At 39.6% G+C, this 12,170-nt stretch overlaps 1 protein-coding gene across 1 annotated transcript in view; it reads left to right on the top strand.

The window, feature by feature from the left end:
* Nucleotides 1-12,170, top strand: part of gdpd4 (glycerophosphodiester phosphodiesterase domain containing 4) — a 47,046-nt gene that overhangs the window by 32,562 nt on the left and 2,314 nt on the right. Inside the window, exons 6-16 of the mRNA XM_015385633.1 lie at nucleotides 218-277; nucleotides 388-486; nucleotides 1,454-1,547; nucleotides 3,326-3,471; nucleotides 4,038-4,120; nucleotides 4,837-4,987; nucleotides 7,302-7,520; nucleotides 7,615-7,772; nucleotides 9,334-9,481; nucleotides 10,375-10,457; nucleotides 11,301-11,380. Of these exons, the coding sequence (XP_015241119.1) occupies nucleotides 218-277; nucleotides 388-486; nucleotides 1,454-1,547; nucleotides 3,326-3,471; nucleotides 4,038-4,120; nucleotides 4,837-4,987; nucleotides 7,302-7,520; nucleotides 7,615-7,772; nucleotides 9,334-9,481; nucleotides 10,375-10,457; nucleotides 11,301-11,380 (1,321 nt within the window). The remainder of the gene's footprint in view (nucleotides 1-217; nucleotides 278-387; nucleotides 487-1,453; nucleotides 1,548-3,325; nucleotides 3,472-4,037; nucleotides 4,121-4,836; nucleotides 4,988-7,301; nucleotides 7,521-7,614; nucleotides 7,773-9,333; nucleotides 9,482-10,374; nucleotides 10,458-11,300; nucleotides 11,381-12,170) is intronic.

The following is a 12,170-nucleotide window of genomic DNA, read 5'->3' as shown; positions in this document are numbered from 1 at the left end:
TTCCTTCCTTCCTTCCTTCCTTCCTTCCTTCCTTCCTTCCTTCCTTACCTACTTAACTGCTGCTTCACTGCTGCACTAGTTCCTAACGTTCACCATTTATCTGTTGGCAGTAAGGTTCGATATTACAACTTTGTAATGTTTAAAACCTTCATGCGATGGAGGCATAACAAATGGACTATCTGTCTGTGCTATAACAGTTTTTTTTAACACTGCTCAGGTGTTGGCAGTGTGTCTGCTGTCTGAAGGTCAGAGGCTCTATCTTCACTGGAGCCACAAGGTAGGAAATCAGCAAAAGGGCAGCTCCAAATTCACATAATTCACAAAAGATGACCTACAGAAAAAGAGACGTGATGACGTGTTGTTCTGTCCTATTTACGTTGATGTTAGACTGGCATCATGGTGACGCTGGTGTTTTCTGTCACCGCCACTGGCATCCTGTCGGACCTCTGGAGCAAAGAATGGAAAACTCTCCAACTGTCCCTGCAGGTTAGCAGCACCAAACACCCATAAACCACAGCAAAAATAGATCAGCTTTACTCCTGCTCGAAAAGACGTAGTTGTTCTCGAGCATTCACTCTAGAATTGTTCTTGTGTTACTCTTTGTTATGGTTTTTGCACTAATTTGAGAGAAAAAAAATCGACAGAACACATTCTGTGGAGTTCTTCAATAAAACAAAAAGAACAAAACATTTTTATAACAAACAGAAGTTATACATTGGACATGAGGCCAATTCTGACCACAAATTTTCCCAAATGTTTCCTCTTCCATCTTCAGACAGTGAGTCATTTTTCCATCAAATACATTTTCTCATATATATCCACTGTTACAATTCCATGTTTTAGTGTGGTAACTTTTTCACAGGCCATCAGCATCATTATAAACAAATAGAGATCTTCTGTTGTAATAACTCCCTCGTGCACCAGGCCCAAACACACGACTCGTGGATCAACAGCTATTTTACAGCCCAGTATTTCTCCCATCATTGATATATTTTTCCAAAAAGTACTTTTCCAAAATACATGCAAATGATCAGCACTCCAATCACCACAGCGTTTCCAGCATTTTATTTTTTAGTTTTTTATATTTACTGCTGTTGTTTGGAGTAATAAAATCCCTCACCATGTTTTTCAGTCAAATTTTCTCCACTGCCTTGAGCTTGTTAAAGTATGTTTCAGCAGACATATAGCGGGCCAATCAATCATCCTCCGATGACTGAATCTGTAATTCTGTTTCCCATTTCTGTTTTATGTTAAAGTATTTTTGCTCTTCATATTCTTTAATGATTTATACAAATTAGAAAAAAATTGGGGGGGAAGCTGCCTATATACTTTCCTACTAATTTGCTTCCCTTTTTTGTAGAATGTTTCTTAATTTCTGAATTATGAAAAATTCTTAATTGAAAATATCTAAATATTGTTGATTTGCCCAATTCATGGTTGTTTATTTTTTCAGGTGACGGCTCCTTTCCTCCATGTGGCTGCAGTCTCTCTGATGGCGGTTCTCTCCTGGCCGACTGCTTTGCACTTTTTCCGCATGAGCAAGAGAGGTGAACAAAACGACTGTTTTTATTTCCTCAGGTTTAAAGAAAATAGATCGATTGAGATGGGAGTTGTTTCAATTTTGAAATGTAGAGCCCTAAAAAGAAAACTTAATCTTCATCCTTCATTCTGCAAAGAGCATTTCTAAGACTTTTAGTATCTGTTGGAAGACAGTGAGCATTATCAACAGAGAACAGACTGAACAGAGGTGAACCTTCTCAGGAGTGGTGGACCTATCAAATGACTCCAATAATTATATAATTGGTAGTTGGGAATAATTGAAAGTAAACCAGACAGAAGTGAATTGAACTAGTAAATTAGGAAAGTAGAAGGACTGTGAGGGTTTTTTTTAGTACCTTTTTTCAGTAGAGAACCAGCTGTTTAGAAAATGTAATTAAATTGTCTGGCAGAGTCTCTACATGCCACTGAAGCTCTCCTCATGTCTGTCCACTTCCTCTGAGCAGAAAGCATCTCCACTTTCTATTGCCTCCCAGAGTTCACCCTTCCTTTCCCTTCACATCGCCTTTGATTTGTTTATCTTTTGATCCAGTCTCCTCTCAGCTCCGACCTTATAGATGCTTTAGTTTCTTTCTGTCCTGCATTATGTCAGACTCTGAATGGCTTTGACCTCCAGGTCTCTGCCTTCCTCATCTGGTCTCCATGGGTACTGTCCCTTGTTGCCATGGTGACTCAGCAGCTCCTTGGATGCTGAGTCACACGAGGGGTCTCCTGCGAGAGGAAGCAGCAAAGGATTAGCCCCAGAGGGAAATGTTCTAGCTTGCTCCAGGTGAACTCAATGGAGACGTAAAAACCCATTTAATTACAGGGAGGCGATGTGAGGCTCATATTGATTGGTTGATGGGTTTCCTAATGAATTGGCTATACATCTGAGCTGTTTATGGGGCTAAATACTGATGGTGCAAAGTATGAGAAACAAATTGGTAAATGGAGCAGAGCTGTGTGTACTTTAGTCTCAGCTTAATATCTGCTGTCTTCAAAGAGGTTCTGTTGGAGAACATGAAGCATCAAGAAGAGCAATTGCCCCTCTCAGTGGTTTATTCTTTAAGCTAATGACATGTTTTACAGTCTTTATACTCTGGTTGACTATGGAGGATAAAAAGTGCCAAAATTAAATAAATAAATACACCATTAAAAGAATCTGTCAAACTCACCCATCAAAGTTAGGGGGCGGTTATCTAACATCTGCACCCTGCACATTAAGGCGAAGCAAATCAATTACAAAGACTGTGATCCACAGGTTGGGAACATACTCTGATACAGTAGGTGGCAACTCGATGGTTAACCCTGCCCCCTAACTTTGATGGGTGAGTTTGACAGATTATTTTAATGGTTTCGATGCACTGCGACACAGGACCATGAAATAATTAAATGCACACTGAAATAATTATATATATTTTTTTAATAAAATGAAGACGTATTTTATTAAATTAATGACACATTTATTAATTTAATTCCTCATTTATTTAATGAATTACACATTTAATTAATTGTTTATCACTGTATTTATTTATTTAATTGTGGTACTTTATAATAGTGACATGGTTTTAATTACTGAATGACACATTTATTTATTTAATTCCACATTTAATTAAACATTGACACATTTAATTATTTATTTAATGCTGTATTTATTTATTTAATTTTGGCACTTTTTATCCTCCATAGTTGACAATAATCAGTTGTAAAATAAATTGATTACTTTAATAATCCATCAATCTGACCAATTGTTTCAGCCTTAACTAGTTTCCTCTGTTGTGTTATTTAGTTCGACAGGTTGTGGTCCTGGCCCTCTACCTGTCCGTGTTGTTCTCTCTCTACCTGGTTCCCCTGGGGATGTACTCGCCCTGCATTAAAGACGCAGGAACACTGGGACCAGCCCCTACGCTCATCGGTCACAGAGGAGCTCCAATGGTAAGGCGGCGCTTTCAGCACAAACACTGTCTCTAGCGGACAGAGGAGTAAGATCATCAGACAGTCTGATGTGGAAGATATGATTCAGAGAAATAGCCCATTATCTGCTGACGATATTTAATGCTCTGCAGATGCATGAATGAAACTAGGTTTGGACAAGATGGTGGAAAGAATCACTTAATTTGTTTTCTACACTACACACTGCTCCCTAAACCTATTTAGTGTTGAGTTTCAGTATAATCCCTAATTTATTTCTGATCCAATAAGGGATACATAACATGGGTGGATTTTATTATTTCGTGTAAAGATCCAAAGAAGGAATCAAACAAGTATAAACTAAAAATTGTTTTTAGGAAAGATCCACTTTATGTCTTCCTGAAACTTCTGGTTAAATTTTAAAAGCAGGTTCTGCACCTCTGTTCTTCACCAAACCAGTGTCAATGTATAAATCTTTATTTGTATCAGGGTGCAGTTATTTTCTGTGACTAATTATCCTACAGATGCAGATGTATCTACTCACTGTCTGGTCATTTTAGTGACTTTGTGTTTGTTTTGTGTTTTGGAAGCTCGCTCCAGAAAATACTTTAATGTCTTTTGAAAAGGCAGTAGAAGCTGGAGGAGAAGGCCTAGAGACGGACGTCACAATAAGGTATTATTTCATTTTCTTTTAATATAAGCCTGCTGGATTTTATTTCATCACATGTCAACACATAGACACACTTATACCAAAGACCAAATCAGACTAAATAACCAAACAGTCATGATTGTGGCCTGTGGGAGGAAGCTGGAAGATGCATCCCAATGATATTTTTACTACATTTACCACAAAAATAAACATTGCTACTAAAACCAGGAATGATCTGTTAGTTATTGCTTTGAATGCCAAAAGCAGAACCCCTGTTGAACTGCAGCTCTTTCATTGATCACACTCATCAGTGCCAAGGTGATTACAGCCATGCTTATCCTGTTAGCACAAAGCTTTCCTGTTAACACTCAGACTCTGCTTTCACAGCCTGTAAACACCATGATTAGCCGAGTGGCGTGACTGCAAGTTGGTTTAAGCTCATAAACAAAGGAGCTGGGTGTGAGACGGAGGTGTTTGTGAATGATTGTGATCAACTCACAGTGAGCAATCTTATTAGATGTGTTTTGAAGGACATGCAGCTAAATGTTTTAACTTCCACGATAAATTTCGAAGCACCATGTATGTTGGCTCGTATAGATTGATGGCTTGGTGAGAGCCAGATTTAATTTAATGGCTTGAGGTTTAATCAACATAAACGGCTCCATGGTGACTTTCAACGTCCTCCTCTGACTTTCATCCATGTTTGTTTTTTCCTCACTAAATATTTCTGTCATTTATAGCTATGACGGCATTCCCTTCCTGATGCACGATTCCACCCTGAGGAGGACCACTAATGTCGCCGAGGTTTTCCCCAATCGGACTCACCTGGACGCCTCCATGTTCACCTGGGCCGAGCTACAGCAGCTGAACGCTGGCAGCTGGTTCTTATCGGTAAATGTCCAATAATCAGTTCAATCTATGCTTTTCAGATATACAGTGAGGAAAATAAGTATTTGAACACCCTGCTATTTTGCAAGTTCTCCCACTTAGAAATTGTGGAGGGGTCTAAAATTGTCATCTTAGGTGGATGTCCACTGTGAGAAAGATAATGTAAAAAACCAATTCAGAAATCACAATATATGATTTTTTTAAAACTATTTAGTTGTATGATACAGCTGCTAATAAGTATTTGAATACCTGTCTATCAGCTAGAATTCTGACCCTCAAAGACCTGTCAAAGGCTGGTTATACTCCCGCAGCAGTGTGTTGCAGTGAGCATGTCACAGATATGATGCAGACATTTTTGATTTATACCCAATGTTGAAGCGTAGTCTGCGCTATGTTTTTCCACGCCACAATGCAAAAGGGAAATATCACAAACTAGCTGTGGGTCTAGATACGGCCTAGGTGGTGAGGAAATGGGGGCGATTTTGTGCGACAACGGAGGGACATGAGGGCGAAAAAGAGCGGGGTTCCAGGTGGAAAAAGGGTCCCAGCAATCTTGCGCACATCGCTCTTCTAGCTGGTCCAACTTCACGAGTCGTTTTCCCTTAATCGCGGTCATACAAACAAAACAAACCGGTAAGGTACCAAACAGGAAATACACCTAGTGTAGAGTGGATGTAGATTTAACCAATCAAATGCCTCCTGTCTGCGGCACTGTCTGCGGTTACCTATAATTTGGGAGAGGTGCAGCAGAGAGTGTGCGGTAGTGGGCGGGGACGTCTCTGCGTACACCGCAACACCTATGCAGATGACCTAGTCTCGAAATATAAATCAGCCTTTAGCCTGTCTTTAAAATGTCCACCTCCACTCCAGTTATTATCCTAACTTTGATGCACCTGTTTGAGGTCGTTAACTGCATGAAGACACCTGTCGACCCCATACAATCAGTAAGAACCCAACTGCTAACATGGCTAAGACCAAAGAGCTGTCTAAAGACACTAGAGACAAACTTGTACACCTCTATAAGTCTGGAAAGGGCTACGGGTCCACTGTTGGAGCAATCATTAGAAATGGAAGAAGCTATGAAGGAGAGGATGACCCGGGCCATGTATTGCGGGATACAGGGGAACAACCTCCGTACCTTAGTTAGAGCATTGAAGATGGGTCAATGCTGGGTCTTCCAACATGACAGTGATCCGAAGCACACAGCCAGGATAACCAAGGAGTGGCTCTGGAAAAAGCATATCTGGGTTCTGGCGTGGCCTAGTCAGTCTCCAGACCTAAACCCAATAAAGAATCTTAGGAGGGAGCTCAACCTCCATGTTTCTTAGCAACAGCCCAGAAACCTGACTGATCTAGAGAAGATCTGTGAGGAGGAGTGGGCCAAAATCCCTCCTGCAGTGTGTGCAAACCTGGTGAAAAACTACAGGAAACGTTTTACCTCTGGAATTGCAAACAAAGGCTACTGCACCAAATATTAAAATTGATTTTCTCAGGTTCAAATACTTATTTGCAGCTGTATCATACAAATAGTTGAAAAAATCCTACATTGGGATTTTTTTTTTTTTTTTTAGATAATGTCTCTCACAGTGGAAACACACCTACAATGACAATTTCAGACCCTTCCATGATTTCTATTTTCCTCACCTTAGATACCGCTCCCAATTGTGTGAAATTTTGTCAGAAATTAAGATGATCCCAATGGTTCTGATGCATGTTACATTTAGAATACTACTCTTTAAAAAAGAAAAGGTCAAGAATTAGCAGAAAATTATTTAAATAAAATCGATTGCATTTCTTGCTTCTCTTCCCAAGTGATAAAAATACGTGCTAGTGAGCTTCTGCTTCATCATAACTTTTCTATTGTAAAATAAAGTTAAATCAGTAATTTAATTTTATTACATTTATCAAATATGAACTGTGTCCAACACTATATATTCTTAGCTGCTGAAATATAGGAAAATTAAATTTTTTGTACTTCCTAATAATCAAATGCATCAAATCTAAGAAGTCTCTCTATTTCAGTGCAATAAAGTAATTGAAAGAACAAGATGCCCTTTGTTTTTCTTTTTTATGAAACAAAGATAATGAACAGATGTTTTGAAGCATAAATCAGGTTTATCTTTAATTTCCTTTATTTTCTGCTGGATTTAAATCATCACAGCAGCACACTTCTTTCTTTCTGCATTAGAATCTTTGTCAGAGTAGAAATAATCTGGTCAGACGTTACAGAAAATCAACCTTTAATATGCCTGTAAAAATGTATACTGAGCAGCAGAACAAACCACAGCTTTTGTTTCACCGTGTTCTACTCTTATAGAGGGATCCATTTGGTACTGCATCGCTACTGTCGGAGTCAGATCGCTCTCAGGCCCAAAACCAGTCTGTTCCCTCCTTGGCCCAGTTCCTGGAGGTAGCTGCTGCAAGCGGGAAACTGGTTCTGTTTGACCTGCGCAGGCCACCGTATGGACATCCTTATAGGACGTCCTACATCAACACAACTCTACAGGTCATCCAATCCCACATCAACTCCTCACAGGTGGGTCGCTTCACAGGACGAAGACACGTGATGGGTTCCATTCCTTCTCTTTGTATGAAGAATTGAGTTATTTTGTCTGTTTGTGTTTATGTAGGTGCTGTGGCTGCCTTCAGAAGACAGGGAGCTGGTTTATGGTCTGGACCCAGAGCTGCAGCAGACCTCTGGAGAAAAAGCCTCCATTCAGGAACTAGCAGACGATCACATCAGGAGGCTGAACCTGCACTACAGCACCATGTCACAGCAGCAGATCTGGTACCAACCTCACTCATCCTTCAGAGGGACTAATTTGATTTATAGTCTGTGGAAACCAGGAGCGTCATGGAATAGCAGTACTTAAAGGAAGTAGAAGTAAAACTTAAAGAAGTTTTAAGTTTACTCTGAAACAGCTAAATAAAATCCAGTGCAACAGCAGGCCTTCAGACACTAATTTATCTTTGCAAAATAGTTTAAACTTTGTTGGCATCTCGCACTAAAATATCCCAAATACATATGGAGCATTGCAGCTATATTATCATAACACAGTTGCAGCTTCCACATCAATTTACCTTACAAAACAAAAAGGCCCTATTTATAGGTTCTGGTAGAAAGCTGACATTTAATTCAGACATCTTTAAATGTTCCTGTCTGGCTCCAATGCTGGTTATATAACTGATGATACAGGTGTACATGGTGAATCCATACCGTTCTCTGAGGGAAAGAGGAGAATAAGAGAGGAGGTTAAAGGTTCAAGAGGCACTCCAGATTTGTCCAAAGAGGCTTTAAAGAGGAAAAACTGTGGAGGCGGTAGAGCTGAGCCTGAGTGAGAAGAGGACAAGATGGTTCTGGAACTAGGAAACAAGTAGGAAGGGCTCCTACATTAGCAGCAATATGAGAGGAACAATCTGGAAAGGAGGGAAATAAAAAGTGTGAGTGACTCATTTGAAGTGAGAACTTTCAACACGATTTAATCCTTAGTTAGGCCTGAGTCATTTTCACACAAACGTTTCAGCTGAACCTCTCAGCTATGATGTCACAAAGCAAAAACACATTGCTGGATAAACAGTAATGATTCTTTATTTTAAAAAAAAGTTGATGTTATTCCTAAATCCAGCTTTTATTACATGTTAACATAAATAACATTGATGTACTTGGGCTACTTTGTCAGAAAAAAATAAACAGTTCCTCCACCGTGCTCCACTATGGGCTCTAAGGTGTTTTTTTTAACCGTCTAGTTATGTATTTTCAGTACAATCATTTAAAAGGTTTTATAGGGGGGGCCTGTTTCCATGGCGCAGTGTTTAGCGTGCATGACCCAGGAACAGAGGCCTTAGTCCTTGACGCGGCCGACCGGGGTTTGAATCTGGTCCTTTGCTGCATGTCTCTCCCCCTCTCACTTACGTAACCCCTGTCCTGTCAGCCTACTTATCATCAACGAGCCACTAGTGCTGCAAAAAAATAAAAATAAATAAATACAGGTTTTATACGGTGCAGGGTGGCCAGATGAAGTTGGGTTTTGATAAACCTCCACTTAATTTGACTTTTAATGAGCAGCTGAATTCCTCCTTTTAAAATCATCTTTACTTGTTTTCCCCAGTTTATAGGAGGGCTTAAGATAATTAGGCATCATTACCTGATTTAATCAGACTGAGGACCTTGGCTCATTAAGTTCTTTAGGAGATGAGGCTCTGTTGTAGATTGTAGCTGTGTTTGTCTCTGATCCTTGTTTTAAATAAGACCAGCATCATGTAACAAAGGCGACTCGTTGCTTTCATCCAGCTTGGTTCTGAAGCGTCACCCTGATGTCATCCAAACCCCTCCCCCTCTCTCTCTGCAGTAAATACCAGTCTGTGAACATCAGCACCAACCTGTATGTGATCAGCCAGCCGTGGCTCTACACTCTGGCCTGGTGTGCTGGAGCTCAGTCTGTGACCACAAACTCCGTCCACATCCTGTCCAGCATCAACAAGCCCCTCTTCCTCATGGTGAGCAGATTCACGTCTTATAATCTGCGTTCAGGTAGAATTATTAAAGGGATAGGCATGTGTTGCAGCGCTGCGCCTTTCTACTTGCTTTAAAGTACAACAGAGTCTAAATAAAATAGAAGTTAGTTTACTCTGAGTAATAGAGTAGTTTGTTTATTCGGAGGGGCCAAATTAGAAGCGTCGCTACCCGTCATTCCATGTGCCCGCTTCAGATCGCCCTCCCTGTTGCTCTTTGAAACATCTAAAATGGCTCCTAATAGGGATTAGAATTATATAAAGAACAAACTAATGTAGTCTAACAACAAATACCAGTCTTAGAAGCTTTAGTGTTTTTTTAATAATATTTGATTGAATTTTAACAACAAAATGACTTTGAATCAGACATGTTTTTAGATTGATTTTCCTTCTCATTAACTATTTACATCAAATATATAGAAGTAGAAGATGTTTTATTTTTTTTCCTTCTTTTAAAAGCTAGAAATATGCAGATATTTAACAAAAAAATAATTGTGTTTTATTAAAAGGTTATGTAATATTTGCAGGTATAACATTAAAGGTGCTGCTTTAGGTGATATTATTCTCCTGCTGTGATATTTCCCGTTTAGAGGAACGTCTCTTTGCATTTATCATGCGCTGCTCTGAATGTTCCACTCAGAACACCTCTGGTTTCAATTACATTTTCAACATCTAGACTCCCAGTGGGAGGCTAGGACGCTCTGTATCTGGAGTAATGATCACTTCAACAAGTGTGGGTGTTACAGAATCCTGTCTCTAAACGACAAACCTCTGTCTGTCGCCACCTACACAGGGAGCCTGAGTGCCGTTCTGATGAGTTTAGCTCCTGTCTATCCCTGTCCATCAGGTAAAAGCTGGTCCTTTCTCTCTCCCTCCAGACTCCAGAGGAATACACTCTGATGTGGATTCTTACTGATTTTGTGTCTGCCTTCCTCATCTTTGCAGTTTTTACATTCCACTGGTAAGACAAAAGCTCATCATTAATGAATTGTCTGTGCGGTGGAACGGAGCTCTGCGCTGAACGCTCATCCTGTTTGCTCATTAGGCTTTATTGTTGGTGTGATAATGATAACAGAACAGCATCCGGAAGACAGGGAATTAGTTTACTTTAATCATCATCATTATCGGTGTTGTTTTTCAGCTGCTCAATGCACCGCTTGGTTTTCAGTTTTCAGTATTTGATGTTGTAGATTGTTAACAGTAGAGTCAGGAGACGGATAGTTGTCTCTTTACCAAAGTCCAGATAAAGTCAGATTAATTCTCAGGATTCCTTCACAGTCTGAAAAAGTACCAGATATGATTTTAGTAGTTTTCAGCTCTGGATTCATATGTGGGGAGAAATCTTTGTTTCCAGACTTTGATCCGTCCAGCTTTGTCCAAATGTCCTAGTTGTCCCGGTGTCTTTCCTTCATAGCTCCACTTCAACACTAAAATAATTAATGGGCTGTGAAGCTGCACACTCAGCATCTCTCCAACACACACTCCCCTTGGTGTCCTTCACTCCTTTAATATAAAGTCCATCTGCTGTGTTTGTCATAAACCTGCAAAGAATGTGATTTAAAATAAATGTTAAGGACTGTGTAGTGTGGAAATTCTAAATGAAAAAAATGTTTCATCATTATCTTTAGCCTTTACTTTTAGCTGCTGTTTGTCTACATAAAGATGTGCAGGCAGACGTGTGTCTACATCAAAGCAGACCCAGGGCCGCTCCTGGCAGCCTCAAAGCTCTTTGAAAAAGGCAGGAACACACCTGGCGGCGCTCTGTGCCTCTGATCTGGTTCTCTGCTTCATGTTTGTGTCGCAGGTGGAGAGAGAGAGGCCTGCCCTTCGTGTCCGGCAGCCGTCAGACTCATGAGAACGGGCCTTACAGCAAATTCAGGACCGGTAGGAGAAACTGTTTCTATTTTCTTCTGATTTAGCTGCTCCATGTTTTTCATTGTGAGGTAAACAAAACGATTGCCTAAAGGCATCATTAAAATAAACAAATAAAACCATTTAGATTAGGTCCAAAGCCAAACTAAAGTGGTTTATTTATAGAGTTAACCTTTTATCAGACTGCAAATTCAACATTGTGCAAAATGTCAGTAAAATTCACCTTTTTGTAAAATGTAAAAAAAAAGGACAGACATATCTAAAAATGTTTGTCAATATAGCAAAGAAGGTCTTCAGAGACTCTGTAAAACTGCCATGATAAAAAAAATCCCTCCAAATGCTGCTTCTAAGTGTAAATTAAAGAAACATTTTGCACCTTATTGCTAAAACAGCCACACCTGTTTCACATCCAGAATAAAGGTGCGTTCACACTGACCATGGATGTGGTGTGATTTACATGCTGTCTGTATCTAAAAGGGAAATTTAACTTGCCTTTGGGATTAATAAAGCATATTGGATTTTATTTTCTTTGCATTGAAATAACAGTTGGTGACATGTTTCATGTATAAATGGCACAAAGTGATTAGAGGAATTATAGTTATCAGTGTTAAATGTTTACCAGCTGTAGTAGAAATACCAGGTGTTTTTATGTTTTTTTTTTGTGTGTAAATATATTTTCATACCAGCCCCTCGTCTACAGCAGCTCAGCTAAAGGAGTCATTAACAATTTCCCTGTTAAAACAATTTAAAATGTAAAAAAAAATTTTAACAGGGGAAAATCTGATATTCCCATATTACTCCT

This window comes from Cyprinodon variegatus, unplaced genomic scaffold (genome assembly GCF_000732505.1).
Source record: "Cyprinodon variegatus isolate N-32 unplaced genomic scaffold, C_variegatus-1.0 Scaffold345, whole genome shotgun sequence".
NCBI classification, from domain to species: domain Eukaryota; kingdom Metazoa; phylum Chordata; class Actinopteri; order Cyprinodontiformes; family Cyprinodontidae; genus Cyprinodon; species Cyprinodon variegatus.
Note: the sequence above shows the minus strand (reverse complement) of the source record. Positions and strands in the feature narration are given on the sequence as shown.